This window comes from Panthera onca, chromosome B1, assembly GCF_046562875.1.
Source record: "Panthera onca isolate mPanOnc1 chromosome B1, mPanOnc1 haplotype 2, whole genome shotgun sequence".
Taxonomy (NCBI): Eukaryota; Metazoa; Chordata; class Mammalia; order Carnivora; family Felidae; genus Panthera; species Panthera onca.
This window is the reverse complement of record NC_138342.1, coordinates 102,631,024-102,645,979: the sequence shown is the minus strand read 5'-3', so window position 1 is coordinate 102,645,979 and position 14,956 is coordinate 102,631,024. Positions and strand designations below refer to the sequence as shown.

General features: G+C 39.7%; 1 protein-coding gene across 1 annotated transcript in view; it reads left to right on the top strand.

The window, feature by feature from the left end:
* The first annotated feature begins 2,941 nt into the window (after positions 1-2,941).
* The window catches only part of ANXA5 (annexin A5), a 29,939-nt gene continuing 17,924 nt past the window's right edge, over positions 2,942-14,956 (top strand). The window contains exons 1-2 of the mRNA XM_060654264.3: positions 2,942-3,091; positions 3,197-3,240. Coding sequence (XP_060510247.1) covers positions 3,232-3,240 — 9 coding nt within the window. The 5' untranslated portion in view covers positions 2,942-3,091; positions 3,197-3,231. The remainder of the gene's footprint in view (positions 3,092-3,196; positions 3,241-14,956) is intronic.

Here is a 14,956-nt window from a genome sequence, read left to right as displayed (position 1 = left end):
GAGTTTCAAACGTTCGTTTGTAAATCAGTTATTTGACATTTGGTATATTTCCCCAATGAAAAGAAAGTTTTAGGTAGGAATGCAACATGATTATCTCATCAGAAAATAGCTGGCATCTATTATTTGTATCCAAGAACAGTACAGCAAACAACCCCAAATTATTATGCAATACTTAAATTTAACACAACATAAAGACAATACACTGAGTGAGAAGGATTTTGATTCTAAATGCATGAAAGAGAAAACTTAGGAAGATGAGAGAGTTAACTGGACCATCTGGTAGAGATTCTGAGGTTGACTTTTGGACACTGACCAGGGACTTTTGGAAATGAATGATAGAGACTTGTTTTTAAGAGATAGTAAAAGAAATTTCCTGAGTGCCCATTATTTATAATACCCAGGAGTTAAAAAAAAAAAATCGGTCATTCAAAATTTGTCAGTTAAATATACCATTCAAAGCAGCATCTAAGTGGCAGTTTCTCTTTATGTACTTTTCACCCCATGCACAAAAAGGTACTTTCCTTCTTTTGGTTTGCTGTACACCTAACCAGATCATCCTTTCTTTCTCAATTCTTCATTGCCTGGTAAAATATACTCCCTCAAAGCCTAATTCAAATGTCACATCCGTTTTTAAAATCCCTTGGGAAAATATTAGCTGTCCCTCCATTGAAACCAGTTGCATTTTGATTGCATTTCTTTCATAATATACAGTGTGTCTCCTGTTTTCGTTTTTGGGTGCTCAGTAAATAGTTGTCAAATACAATTAAATTGTAATAATTCAGATTTCTTCTCAAGAAGTGCCTTCAGACTGCCTTTGCAAAATAGTGTTCCCCACACCCCCGGTCCCTAGCCCTGCTCTATTTTCTTTATAGCATGTATCATACTTGACATAATAGATATTTGTTTATTTTCTGTCTCTTCCACCCAGAGTATGACCTACTTTGTTTCATTTACTACATCATCCTTTGCTCAGCATCAAGACCTGTGCCTGGTCCAGAGCAGGAGTTGAATAAATTGATGTGACTGGAAGTAAAAGGAATATCAACTGGCATATATCAAGACTCTGGATCTAATAATTGATTATTTCTATCACTATTTAGCTGTAGGACACTGGGCAAGTCATTAACCCACGCTGGGCATTTCCCTATAAAATCAATAAGATCTGATGGAATTTCATTACTTTGAGAGTAGGAAGTGAGACAGGGAATGTGGAAGTTGAGTTCAAGGGTCTCCTGGGTGGCTTAGTTGGTTCAGCATCTGACTCTTGGTTTTGGCTCATGTCAGGATCTTGCAGTTTGTGAGTTCGAGCCCTGCATGGGGCTCTGGGCTGATGGTGCTGAGCCTGTTTGGGATTCCCTCTCTCCCTCTCTCTTTGCCCCTCCCCCACTCATGTTCTCTCTCCCTCTTTCTAAATAAATAAATAAATAATTTTATATTAAAAAAAAGAAATGGAGTTCAAGTAGATGTGAATGGGAAAAAGAATGCTGGAGGCAAAAGGCAGAGAGAAAGCAAAGAGTGTGTGAGGAGGGAGAGATGCAGAGAAAGGGCTGCCTTCAGGTGCATGGGCCTGTCAAGAATGCTGTGGGGGAAAAAAAAAAGAATGCTGTGGGGACTGGAGGCCACATAGAGATGTTGGGCTGGTTGAAAAGAGGCTCCCAGAGAAGAGGGAAGGCAAGCTGAAAGGGGACGGACGGTATGTGTATGTTGCAAGCTCCGCACACTTTTCAGTTTTGCCTTTCTATCCAGTAAACAACCAGTCTGCTGGGACTTTGTCAGGGCCTATTAAACATGTGGCTTAACAGGTGAAAGCAAATGAGATGCTCGTTTTGTTTTTTATTAATAATTTTTTTGAAGCTTATTTTTATTTTGAGAGAGAGAGAGAGCACGCGCGCAAGTGAGGGAGGGGCAGAGAGACAGGGAGACATAATCCCAAACAGGCTCTGGTCTATCAGCACAGAGCCCACCCGATGCAGGGCTCGAACTCACAAACCATGAGATCTTGACCTGAGCAGAAATGAGAGTCGGATGCTTAAGTGACCAGGCCACCCAGGGGTGCCAGCTAATGAGATGTTCTATACAAGAATCATATTTGTTCTCCATTTAATTTGACAAGACCTCTTCTTTATTCCCCAAAGCGGACTAGATTCTAATCTCTTATCCTGAATCTCCACAGCACTGCTCTTCTCATCTGAGAATATCTCATGCAGTCTAGTGTTGCAAGGTTGTCCTCTTGCCTCTCCTCCCCCACACCAGGAAGTCTATGAAGGGCACTATCTTTGCTTTTCCTGTACCAGCCTAGTACAATATCTTGGAGTCAGTCTTTGTGTGTCTCTCTCATGTACTTACATATTTTATGTTGAACGAATACAGAGTATAGTTGAAATTTAAGTTTTGGTAAAGTTCTAGGCTGGTTTGTAAAATAGGAACTGATCCAAGCAGAGGTTTTGAAATTTCCTACATAAGCTACCAAAGAGGTATCTACATTCAAGCTATATACATTATCTAGGAAGCAACCACTGACACTTTTTTGTTTGCTTGTTTGTTTACTTAAAAACAAATTTGGGAAAGGGCTCTCAAAACTTTACTCTTATTCTATACCATGGTCAAAGACCCACTGTCCTTGGCCGCAGTGACTTTCTCGCCTTTCAAAAAGTCGACTGGGCCACGCTGTCTGAGCAGCTCTGTGAGGCCACGGAGAGAAGAAAGATCCCAGCGACCCCCAAACCAGAGCCTGGGTCAGAGACCCCAAGCCCTTCCCGCGCGCGAGCACAGGGCGGTCCAGCGGCCCTTGGGGAGCCCGCCTCCTGCCGCTTCCAACGCAGCTGCAGCCCGGCCCCACCCGGCGTGCGAGGACTGGGACCAGTGGCGCCCCACGCAGGCGCAGTGAGGCCGGGGAAGGGGCGGGCCCGGTCCCCGTGGCAGGAGGCGGGCGGGGCAGGGCGGGTGGTGTTTCCGTTGCTTGGAGTTGGGCTGCGAGCAGCTGCTTGGAGCCTACTGCGCTTGCATCCCTGCCCTGCCCTGCGCGCCGCCGCCCCGCGCTCCGCGGCTTTCCCGGAGGTTCGGAGCACTTGGGTCCCTCTGTCACGCTTGGGTGAGTGCTCGCCCAGCCGGAGTGGGGGCTCCGTCCAGAGAGGGGCGCTGCGGGGAGGGCCGGTCTGCGGCTCGCTGAACCCTCCGTGCCTCTCTTCTCTTGCAGGTTTGCATCACCTTTTCCTGACCTGAGCAGTCGCCATGGCACAGGTAGGGCCTTGCGCCCCCGCGCAGCGCTCGCATTTGCCAACTTCGTAAGCTGTGTCAAGGGAGTTGTAGAATTCGTCTGGAAGCCAAAAAAGTTTAGGAGAAAGCGAAATCTGCCTGGGAGAAATCTGGGACACCTTTCCTGTTTCCTCTCTCGTTGCTTCCCCCCGACCCCTTCGCTGTGCCCCGGCTTATTCCGCGGAGTGCCCGCCGGAACCTGCCCGGTAGCCGCCGGTGGGGCGCTGCCGCGGGTGACGTGGCCGGATTTGTGTGCACTCCCTTTTCGTGAGTGAGTGTGTAAAAGTGCGCCCTCCCAAATCCAAAGAACCGCTAAAATTAGAACCAGAGCAGGAACCAGCGCGTAGCGGTCATGTGAGCCCAAGGCCTTTCTTTCCTTGTCTTTCTTTCTTTGCCTGCCTCCCTCCCTTCCCTTCATTTTTTTTCCTTCCTTTCCTTCTTTCCTTTCGTCCCCTTTCCGTTCCCTGCCGTTTCCTGTATTATTTTAATACAGTGAGTGGGCCTTGGTGTTTTTCCAGTAGAACTCTAGTGAGCTTTTTCCAGTTGCTCAACTCAATTTTATTGTTAGTTGTAGGTAGGATTTTTTTTTTTTTTTCATGCAAAAGATTAAACAGAAGAGGTGCTTTTCTTAAGTAAGGAACTCGTGGAACGAGTTCTAAATTGAATTTGCCTTGGGATTGTTTCAGAACTCGATTGCCTAGTATTATTAGCCTTTTTTTTTTTTTTTTTCCTGTTCTTAACATTTATCAAAATTGCAGGGAAGGGGTGGCTAAGACGTTGAGCATCCGACTCCTGCTCAGCTCGGGGTCATGATCTCAGGGGATGGTGACTTGCAGACTCATGTGGGGCTCTCTGCTGTCACTGGGAGCAGGCTTCCTATCCTGTCTCCTCCTCTCTGCCCTTCCCCTGTTCTTGCTCTCTCTCTCTCAAAAATAAATACACATTAAAAAAGTGTAGGAAAGAAAAAAAATAGTTTAATTTATACAGCAGACTTTAAAAGACTGACAATCTTTTGTGAATAAAAATTGACAATTTTTTGTGAATAAAATATCAGTGCTAACAACTCCACCCCAAAACTAATTTTACAGATCTCAACAATCTAACTGGCTTGTCAGAGTCCAGATCCCTTTTTTTTTCCCAAACATTTTTTTAAACAAGTGTTTGCTCAGACAAAGCCCTCTCTTTATACTCTTCATTTATTAAAAAACAAAAACTCTTATCAAAATTGAATAAGGTTTCACGGTTCTTTCCAAGAGAAAAATGGGAGGATTATGATGACTTGGTAACTTTATTAATTTATACAGTGCTTCCATTCTTACTTCCTCTATTACACTTAAGGAATATTACAATAAACTGAGTCTCCTGTTACTTCAAGTGGAAACTTTGGTTTAGGTTCTTCCCCATATAAAGGATACTTTTATGTGGAACTAACTTTCCTTCATTGAGAATTATTTTTCTTATCTTGATATTGTTGGTGTGGTGATGTAAATGGCGATGAAACAAGCATCAAAGAATAATTCCCTTTATACTTGCTCATTCGGCTGTTTGTTGAATCTCTTTTGTAAGTTTACCCCGTGATGTCTGAAGTTTTTCAGTCAATTCCTTTAAAAATTTTTTTTTTTAATGTTTATTTATTTTTGAGAAAGGGACAGTGTGAGCAGGGGAGGGGCAGAGAGAGGGAGATACAGAATCAGAAGCAGGCTCCAGGCTCTGAGCTGTCAGTAGAGCCTGACGTGGAGCTCGAACCCACGGACCAGACCAGGAGATCATGACCCGAGCTGAAGTCGGACTCTCAACTGACTGAGCCATCCAGGCACCCCTCAATCAATTCCTTTTAATTATGTAGATTCCAGGTAGCATAAAGGAACACATTTTTCCAACTGTGGACATTAATAATTTAAAATAATGAAAAGTATAAAAGCTGCTATACATATATAATCTGGGAGAATGGTGGTTTATATTACAAAGTTATGTGCATAATCTCTATCACAGTATAACACCAGGACTGTTTTCTGTCAAAACCACAGTTTTTGGTCATGGTAAAAGTTATAAGTAGTGTTAAGAAAGCTACAGTGTTGAATTTTGCACTTACTTTGTTATTAGTTATCCTTGGAAACCATGGAAGTAAAGCATTTTGTTAAAATGTTTACTACTAGGATAACGTTTTGTTGTCTTTATACTTATATTTGATGGTGTGCAGAATGCCCACAATAAGGAATTGCACTTTTACTGTCAAAAAAAATTCCCTTGGACCCCAGTGTAATTGTAGGAAGGCTGAAGTAGCTTCAGTGTTAGGTTTCAAACGGTTTCTATGGTAGTAGTTTCGTTGCCTTGTGGTTATGGGAGCCAGAGACCTCCACTCCGTGGCCATCTGTAGAGTAGTGAAATGAGATGCCTGAGACATAGAGGTGTACATTTCAGTAATTTAAAATGTATGCTTAAATATTGTTTCTTATTTATTGAGGAATTAAAATGTCGCCTCCAACAGCAGTTATTCTTCATGTTTATAAGCTGTACCTTCCATACTGGTGTTTTTGTCTTTTTATTTGACCTTGGGACCACCTCCTTGCCAATCAGAGTTTACAGAGATCCAGGAAATCAATTATATAGGTAACTTCTGGGTATGACTGTCCTGCTAAGAATTTAATGAGAAAGCATTGATTAATCTTTGATAGATAATTGGAGTTTCTTTTTTTTCTATAAATAAATATTAGGAATACTTTATACTCTTGTGTATATTTATATTAATATTTTTATATCAATGAAAAATTTTAGTTAAATTTTACCCTGATGATGTCAGTCTAGGGGGACAAAGCCATGACAACTATTGTGAACTACATAAAAAGTGATTTAGGGGCACCTGGGTGGCTCAGTGGGTTGGGCGTCTGACTTCGGCTCAGGTCATGATCTCACCGCTCGTGAGTTCGAATCTTGGGTCGGGCTCTGTGCTGATAGCTCAGAGCCTGGAGCCTGCTTCCAATTCTGTGTCTCCCTCTCTCTCTGCTCCTCTCCCACTCACACTCTTGTCTCTTTCTCTCAAAAATAAATAAACATTAAAAAAATTTAAAAAAAGTGATTTATATTGTCTTGTTGGGTGAATACATTCAGAGCTGGTGGTGTTTGTGGGATAACCACCACTTGAGCTCTGCCCTTCTCTCTCTGGTCCTAGTCCTCATCCGCTAGCATTGAAACATGTGGGAGTCTACCAACTGATTGTTACTATGGAGAGAAGGAGTCTAACATGAGGCTTCCCAGGCTTTCTCAAAGGTAACACAATGATTAACTGTATCTTTTCCATGACATACAAGAAAAATCTGAATTACAAATGTACCTGCATGTAAACAGTTCCTGGACTATATATATATATATATATATATATATATATATATATATATATATATATATAATCTTTTAAATCATTCATTTGAATGGCTTTGGATTTATATGGCTTAAAACCACAACTTCCATGTTTAGAATAAACCTTGCTAAATAGTAAATTTTTATGATTATTGGACCACTAACATTTTTCTATGCTAAATTTGGGTATAAGCTAGCTCAAGATATTTACTAAGGAATGGCCAAAGAGCTGTTAATTGCCTGAGTTATTTATATATAGTAAAATATTTTTTGAATCCTTTCATCTTTGCAACGGTCAGCTTGTGATTATATAAATGTGAATTTTTAATTAGATTTTAGGGTTATTTCCTCAATCTGACTTAACCATATCTTGGGGTGGGTTTCTTAAACTGGACGCTGACCTATTTCTTATTGCTTAACTTGCTCATGCAGGTTTTTAAAATATCACTATTTAGCTACAGCCAAATTATTTCACAGATATTCTAATTTATTTTAGGTACTTAAAAGTACATTCTGTACTTCTATATTCTTTGGTTTCAAAAAATCAAGAGTTGGATGTATTTCAAAGATGAATGATCCATTTAATACATTTTAATTCAATTTAAGTCTTTTATATCTCTAATTTTCTTTATGAGAATGCAACTTTAAAAATACAGATTTTGACCAATCTGAACTTAGCTTTATTTATAATGTTAATAAAGAATTAATTTAGAGCAGCAGGCATGTCATGAAGCAAAATCAGGCTACATAATTTTTCACTAGAGACTTCATGAACATCAGAGTTCTCTCTCCTATACATATTTAAATTGTGCAAGGTTTGATTATAATTTTTTTTTTTTTTTTTTTGGTTTGAAATCATTGTACTGTGACAATTTATAAAGAACAGCAGGATCAATGTAAATAAATAGATTTGAGATGAGTTTCATGCTAGAGGGGTCGATCAGATATTGATTGCATCTTTTTCACCATTCATCTTAAAATCAAATCTGTCTGTAGTGATCCCTCTTGGGATCCTAGGTCAGGATTACCTGTTTACTTATGACCTGTACTGCTCTGGGTTAGTGTCTCAGTTCCTGATTCCTTTGTCTGAGAGTGCAATCTTGTTTACATTTTGCATGCTGAGAAAGAACTAGATCCAAAACTGCGTGGCTGCTTTGCAAGCCACTGAGCAATTCATTGGGATTCAGCAAACCTTAATTCCCTTATCTCGATCTGGTACCCCTTGGCTATAGGTGGCAAGCTAGTGACAGGCAATCTGTGGTAGAAATATAAATATAAATATAAATATATATTTATATAAATTTATATAAATTTATATAAATATATATTTATATAAATTTATATAAATATATATTTATATAAATTTATTTATATAAATTTAAATATAAAATGGTAGAAATATAACAATATTGTTACATTATAGATCGATTTCTGAAATAAATTTTATTCAAATAACCTGAATACTATTCTAAAACTTCACAAACACATTAGTTGATCTTTTACAAAAACTTGTGCTCCTAAGGCCTTTGTTTTAAGTGTTTTTTTTTTTTTTTTGGACCCAGCCTTTCAATTCAGTAGTTTATATAATATGTAAACCTATATATAATTGATTTATTGGAAATTAATACATATTGCAGTTGGTATCATTTCTTTGAACACCTGTTCCTAACTGTTCTCTTTACTTCCTATTCATGCATGCATTCATGAACGTATGAAAGTTTTGAGTTCCCACTATGTGCCAGGTATCATTAGACACGGGAATTAAAGAGGAAATGGAATGCAAGTTTAGTGAAATAACAGATGCATTGCCAAGTCCATTGTTTGCATCATTTAGTGCTCATAATACTATTTCAGATACAAGTATTACTATTTCACAGAAGAGAAAAATGAGGTTACCTAGCTAGCATTAGTCAGATGGGACAAGGAGGAAAGACATTATATGTAGAAGCAACAGCAGCAAAAGTAAATGCTCAGGGGTGTAAAGGAGTTTGGCATGGCCAGGAGCAGCAGGCAGTATGGTATTGTTTGAGTGAAGCTGCAGTCAGGTGGGGACATGGAGCCCTGTCTTGGAAACAGATGCCAGAAAGAGCTAAAGAGTAGGAACCATTTGTAGATAAGGAGAGCTGTCAAAAAGTTGTAAGTGGGGGCATGCCATGATTAGATTTACACTTCACAAAAATCACCCTGGTGCCAGTGTGATGTTACATTTGAGGGCTGCAGAGACTGCATGGTGTTTCAGGGGGTGAGGGAGGGAAAGAGAGAGAAGCTGGATGTTGGAAGATCACTTAGGAATCTGTTGCTATGGTCCCAGTGAAATCTTAAAGACTTAAACTAGGCAGTGGCTGGGGCTTTAGATAGGGGACTGATGGAGAGAGTTGGCAGATTGGGTGCATGAGTGGGGTGGTAGTAGGTGGTGAAGGGTTTGGTCAGGTCAAGATGAGTGGCTTGCTTCACTGAGTGGTTTGTCTTTTTCTTTGAGGAAGGAATGCAGGTTTGAGGTGCGGGAAAAGATGGAGTTAGTAGTGAATTTGTTGAATTCGAGTTCTTTATAAAACATTTAGGAGATGCTGTCTAGTAAACAGGATATATATGATCTTTAAATCCTCTTTCATTTCTGTAGGTCTTTTATTTATGTACTATTTCTCTCCTATGACTAAAAATGGTTTGAGTCTAACATTTCCTACCTTTGTGTAGGACCAGCCATGTTTATTAGGTTTCTGCCCCTTGTTTAGATACAAAAGGAAATAAAGTTGTGAATCCATGCATACTCTTCTCTAATATGAAAAATCTATAAGCTTATTTTCTGAAGCATTGGTGAATGAATGGGTTAGTGATACAGCTTTTCAAGTACTGTTCACAGAATTCCCAGTTGAACAGTTAGGTAAAATGGAACCCTACATACCCCAAATCAAACGTATACTCATTGGGAGCTAATGCGTTTGCCCACTTCAGCTACCTCAAGGCATCACCATTATTGACAGACAGTTTAGCTTTCCATTTGTTGGTATTTGCCAAGGGAAGGCATTCTTATCTAGGTGGGAAATAGTCATAGTCATGGGAGCATTAAAGAAACAACAAAAACCTAAATCATACTGAAAACCTTTATTTTGTTATGAAAATTTCTTTTCTACCTCTGTGTGTATAACTTAAACTATTTATAGTGATACTTTTTTCCCTTACACTTGATTTTAAGAAAGGGGTCAAAGGTAATGGTCAAAGGCCAATTTGAATTTAAGTCTTTGAATTTAACTTTAACTTTTTTTTATTGTTAAATGTGTATTTATTTATTGAGAGAGAGAGTGCTTGCACATGTGTACATAGGGGAGGGGAAGAGAGAGGGAGAAAGAGAATCCTAAGCAGGCTCTGTGCCGTCAGTTGGACACTTAACAACTGAGCCACCCAGGCACCCTGAACTTTCACCTTTTTTGATGGAATTGGAGCAAGGCTTAGAATTAGAGCTTGAGATTTTGTTTCTGACCCCTGATTGTGTTTGTACCTCTTGGAGGTTCTAGTTTGTTTTTTGTTTTTTTTTTTTTCTTCTGATATTTACTTTACTTTGCACTTTAGATCCGAATCATGTCTGTCATACTGGTTTTTCCCTTTTTTCTTGCTCATCTCATTTCTTTCTTGGTACGGTGATTTTTAATTTTTTTCTTTGCTCATCAGTGGGACCCATTATCATAGGAAATATTAATGGACCTGTACAGTGTCCATCAGATAAGGCCTGAACTGCTCTGACCGGGGAGTGAAGGCAGAGTTCTGCCATTTGACTTTCCTTTTCCCCAACATTCTTGGCGGCCTTCAGGGGCTTTTCGTGAAACCTGAGCCTCAGAAGAAATATACTTAAAAATTACTATACAGCTGCTTAGCAGTTGCTCGGTTATAGTGGTGTGCTTCATGGTTTCTTGCTTCCTAATTAGTATTAATGTGGAATGTTGGGTAAGGTGTTTGATTAAGTATTGATAACCCTGAACTGGAAGACAGATTTAAAGAGGGCTTTTAAGTTTTCTTCTGTGCCTTCAGAAAAGCTTCAGTTTAAAATGTTCCAGACAGGTGAATGTTTTCTCATCCTTAAGTTTGAAGTTCTTTCTTTCTTTCTTTTTTTTTTTAAACGCTTATTTATTTTGACAGACAGAAAGAGTGTGAGTGGAGGAGGGGCAGAGACAGAAGGAGACACAGAATCTGAAGCAGGCTCCTGGCTCTGAGCTGTCAGCACAGAGCCTAGTGTGGGGCTCGAATCCATGAACCGTGAGATTATGACCTGAGCTGAAATTGGATGCCCAACCGACTAAGTGCCCAGGCGCCCCTAAATTTGAAGTTATTTCTGTGTTGTTTTCCTGTTTCTTTAAATTCTATCTAGAAAAGCAACCCTTCACTTGTGTTTAGGTTTAATTGTATTCATTTTATTTTGGCATGCCTAGTCTTTGAAGGTAAAGAACTTATTCATTTAGAATAAATGCACAAAAAAGCCAACAAAATTATAGAGCTAGAAGAGTGGATAATTTTGAAGGTGAGAGTTAAAAGAGGGAATTATATGTGTTGGCCACGTATCATCTGAGGATATATAATTTCCTTGATCAGGCACTGGTGGCTGGGAGTGAAGGTAATTGAGCACAAGCTGGGGAATGGGTGAAGGGAACAGTACTTACTTATAGTTGGAGTTAACCTGGGTAAGGTATAAATGTTTAACTGGAGGCCAGTGGGTACTAATGGGAAGAAGGAGAAGCCCTCTGATATGAGTCATGGAAAGTCACATTTGCTCAGGATAGACATTTTTGTGTGGGCAGGGATAAAGTTTGGACAGGATGTCCAAGCAGCGTTTCTGCCCTTGTGACTCATGTCTGACTCACATCTGGTCCGTTACTACCACTACGTGGCTTTGGCTAGCTTTGACAATGAGTCGGATCATGTGGAATGTAGCACGTGTTTCCCAATTTCTAGAAAGCTCTCAAAAATACAACCAGCAGTTATTTCTTCATAGTTAGTAGCTGAGATTCTGAGGGTACTCCTCTTCCTTCCATCTTTCACCTCATTTCCTTCAGTCTCAGGGGTCAGATGTATTTTTAAGGCAAATCTCTTTTGTCTCCCCTGTTCTTAACCTATCTACTAGTAACTTCATAGCCTATAAATTGGATAAAATATTATTTAGATGTTTATTTATTTTGAGAGAGAGACAGAGAGACAGAGAGAGAATGAGAATGTGAATGAGGGAGGGGCAGAGAGAAAGGGAGACCAAGAATCCCAAGCAGGCTCCACACCGTCAGCACAGAGCCAGATGTGGGGCTCGAACTCAAACTGTGAGATCATGACCGGAGCTGAAATCAGGAGTCAGATGCTTAAGCAACTGAGCCACCCAGGTGATCAGTATTTTTTTTAAAGTGAGTATTTAAAAGCTTGTTTAACAGTATGGAGATTTCTCCAAAAATTAAAAATAGAAATACCCTATGACCTAGCAATTGCACTACTAGGTATTTATCCAAGGGATACAGGTGTGCTGTTTCGAAGGGGCACATGCACCTCAATGTTTATAACAGCACTATCAACAATAGCCAAAGTATGGAAAGAGCCCAAATGTCCATCGATGGATGAATGGATAAGGAAGATGTGGTATGTATATACAATGGAGTATTACTCAGCAATCAAAAAGAATGAAATCTTGCCATTTGCAACTACATGGATGGAACTAGAGGGTATTATGCTAAGTGAAATTAGTCAGAGAAAGACAAATATCATATGACTTCACTCATATGAGGACTTTAAGATACAAAACAGGTGAACATAAGGGAAGGGAAGCAAAAATAATATAAAAACAGGGATGGGGGAAAAACATAAGAGACTTCTAAATATGGAGAACAAACAGTTACTGGAGAGGTTGTGGGAGGGGGGATGGGCTAAATGAGTAAGGGGCATTAAGGAATCTACTTCTGAAATCATTGTTGCACTATATGCTAACTTGGTTGTAAAATAAAAAAAATAAATAAAACATGAAAAAAATATAAAAGCATGTTTAAAAAAACCCCATCATTTGTAAAATTGGAGTTCATGGAGATGCTTTGCCTTACAATTCACTTTTCAGTGTTCTCCAATCAGGCTCTTACTGCCACCAAAGACCTCCTCATTACTAAGTCCAGGGAACCCTTTTCAGTCGCACCACCCGTTTGACTTCCCTGTGGTATTGGACACTGCCTTTTCTTCCTTTCCTCCTAGTACATTTTTCTCATTTGTCTTCTCCATGCCATCACCCTCTTTGGAGATTTTCTTTTTGTCTTTGGGAGGCTAGGCAGCTTCATGATTAGTAGCCCCCAGTCCCATGGCCTGTATTCAAGTACCAGCTCTGGTACTTGCTTCCTGGTCCCTTGGTTGATTCTTTAAGCCTTTCTAAGGTAAAATGAAGTTTCAGTGAGATGATCCGTGTGAAGCTCTGAGCACTGTGCTTGACCCGTTGCTACACTCAGCAGATACTAGCTGCCATTGTGATTGTAGGTGACCTTCCCTTCTCTGCCAGCCCTCCTTTCCACCCCACTAATATTGCTTCTGTGATAGCCTTCTCACACAGCTCCAGTTACCACCAGTGTGCCCTGGTAACTGACAAAGCCTGTTTCTCTTCCAGTATGCCTACTGGGGAGAAATGTAAAACCAGTGATCCTATTCCCCATCCAAGAAAGGAATCATTGCAATTGGTTCCCTTCAGCCTTGATCCTGTTCTGTGTCCACTGCTCCTTCTCATGTCTTTTTCCTTTACATTTCCACTGCTCCTTACTTCGATCAGGTCTTATCTTCTTCCTGTGTTAGTTGTTTTTAAAATAGTGTCCCTATCTCCACTCTCGCACAGTCCATTCTGTTGTTTCCACTGCGGTCCCAGTAATATTACTGTGCAGAATTGATGTTGTTCTTCCCCATGTAGATGTCCTCTGTGATCCTCTATGACTTCCCCTTGCCTACAGGATGAAGTCTGCACTTATTACAGTGGCTTTCCAGCTCCTCCTCACCCCCCACCAAGACCTTCCCCTCATTTGTTTATCTATGTAAACACTTCTTGTTGCAGTCTGTTCAAACTCAACCCTGTGTCCAAAGCACCAGATTTTTTCATTCTTTCATGTTTTCATGCATGCTGGACTACACCTCCCTGTACTTCTCTACTTTCCTGAACCTGCCTTGGAAAATCACAGGCAACTTTCAAGACATTTTTTGGGAAGTTTTTCTGATTTCTTTGCATCCTTCCCAGCTCAGTCCCTCCTTTATGTGTATATGTACCCTGATGAAACCTGTGTGTGTGTGTGTGTGTGTGTGTGTGTGTGTACTCAACTGCACTTGTTAATTATGTACCTTTCATTTCCTTTTGATTTTAGAGATCATCACTTTTTCCTAGTGATTAGTACAATACTTGGCATGTGGAAAGCATTCAAAGAATGGTTATCGAGTGAATGAATAAACAGACTGGTGAACTAAGTCATCTGTATATCCTAAGTTCTCACCATTGAGAGAACCTGTGGTATTTATTAATTTTTTATGATGATATATTGATGGTGTTTTCATAATCAATTTGAAGTGGTCCCACTAAACAGAGGGAGACTGCAGTTTGACCTGAGAGATATGGCTTTCCCAATCCATGCCAGTTTTGAAGGACCATTTTCTCAAATCTTGATTAATTTCTCTCTCAACCTATTGCTCCTTCTAATTATGTTGAACCATGTGAAATTGTCAGAAATTTTTTTCCTTGTAGGTGATTGTGCTTCCATGCATTCATAATAAAACACGCATGATTATAAACCAGACAAGTATTCTCAACCCCTTCCCCCTTATAACTGATTTTTCCTCAGTTTTAGATAGAACCTTAATAGGAGTTTTGAAGGACTTAAAAAACATTTATTAGTAAAAGTAAATGGTGGCATCCTCCTTTCATCAGAACATAAAAATCTATGACTGAGTATTCATAAAGCCTTCTGATTGTAAAGAACTAGTGCTATTACAAATTTTGAGGGGAAAATACTAAAACATTTTGATGATTAAAAGCACTACACATATGACAAAGTAAGTATAATGGGAAACCTTTTGAAGAATGTCTTCCAGTATACTTTATATATAAAGCTATAAATTTAAAGATTTGGCATATGAATTACCAAACATCTTTTCAGGCTTTACCAGGTTGTCTTAAAATCCCTAAGTAAATATAAAGAAACAGGACTAGGTTTAAAATTATGCAGTAAGAACATTGCTTGGAGTTGAGTGTCTAGGTTAGGACATCAAGTTTTAATGCAGGTTTAGCATGCTTCTCAAACAAAGTGGCAAGAGACTTAACGGAAGGAATCCTGCAAGGAAGTGCCCTCTGAGAATCAAGCGGTAT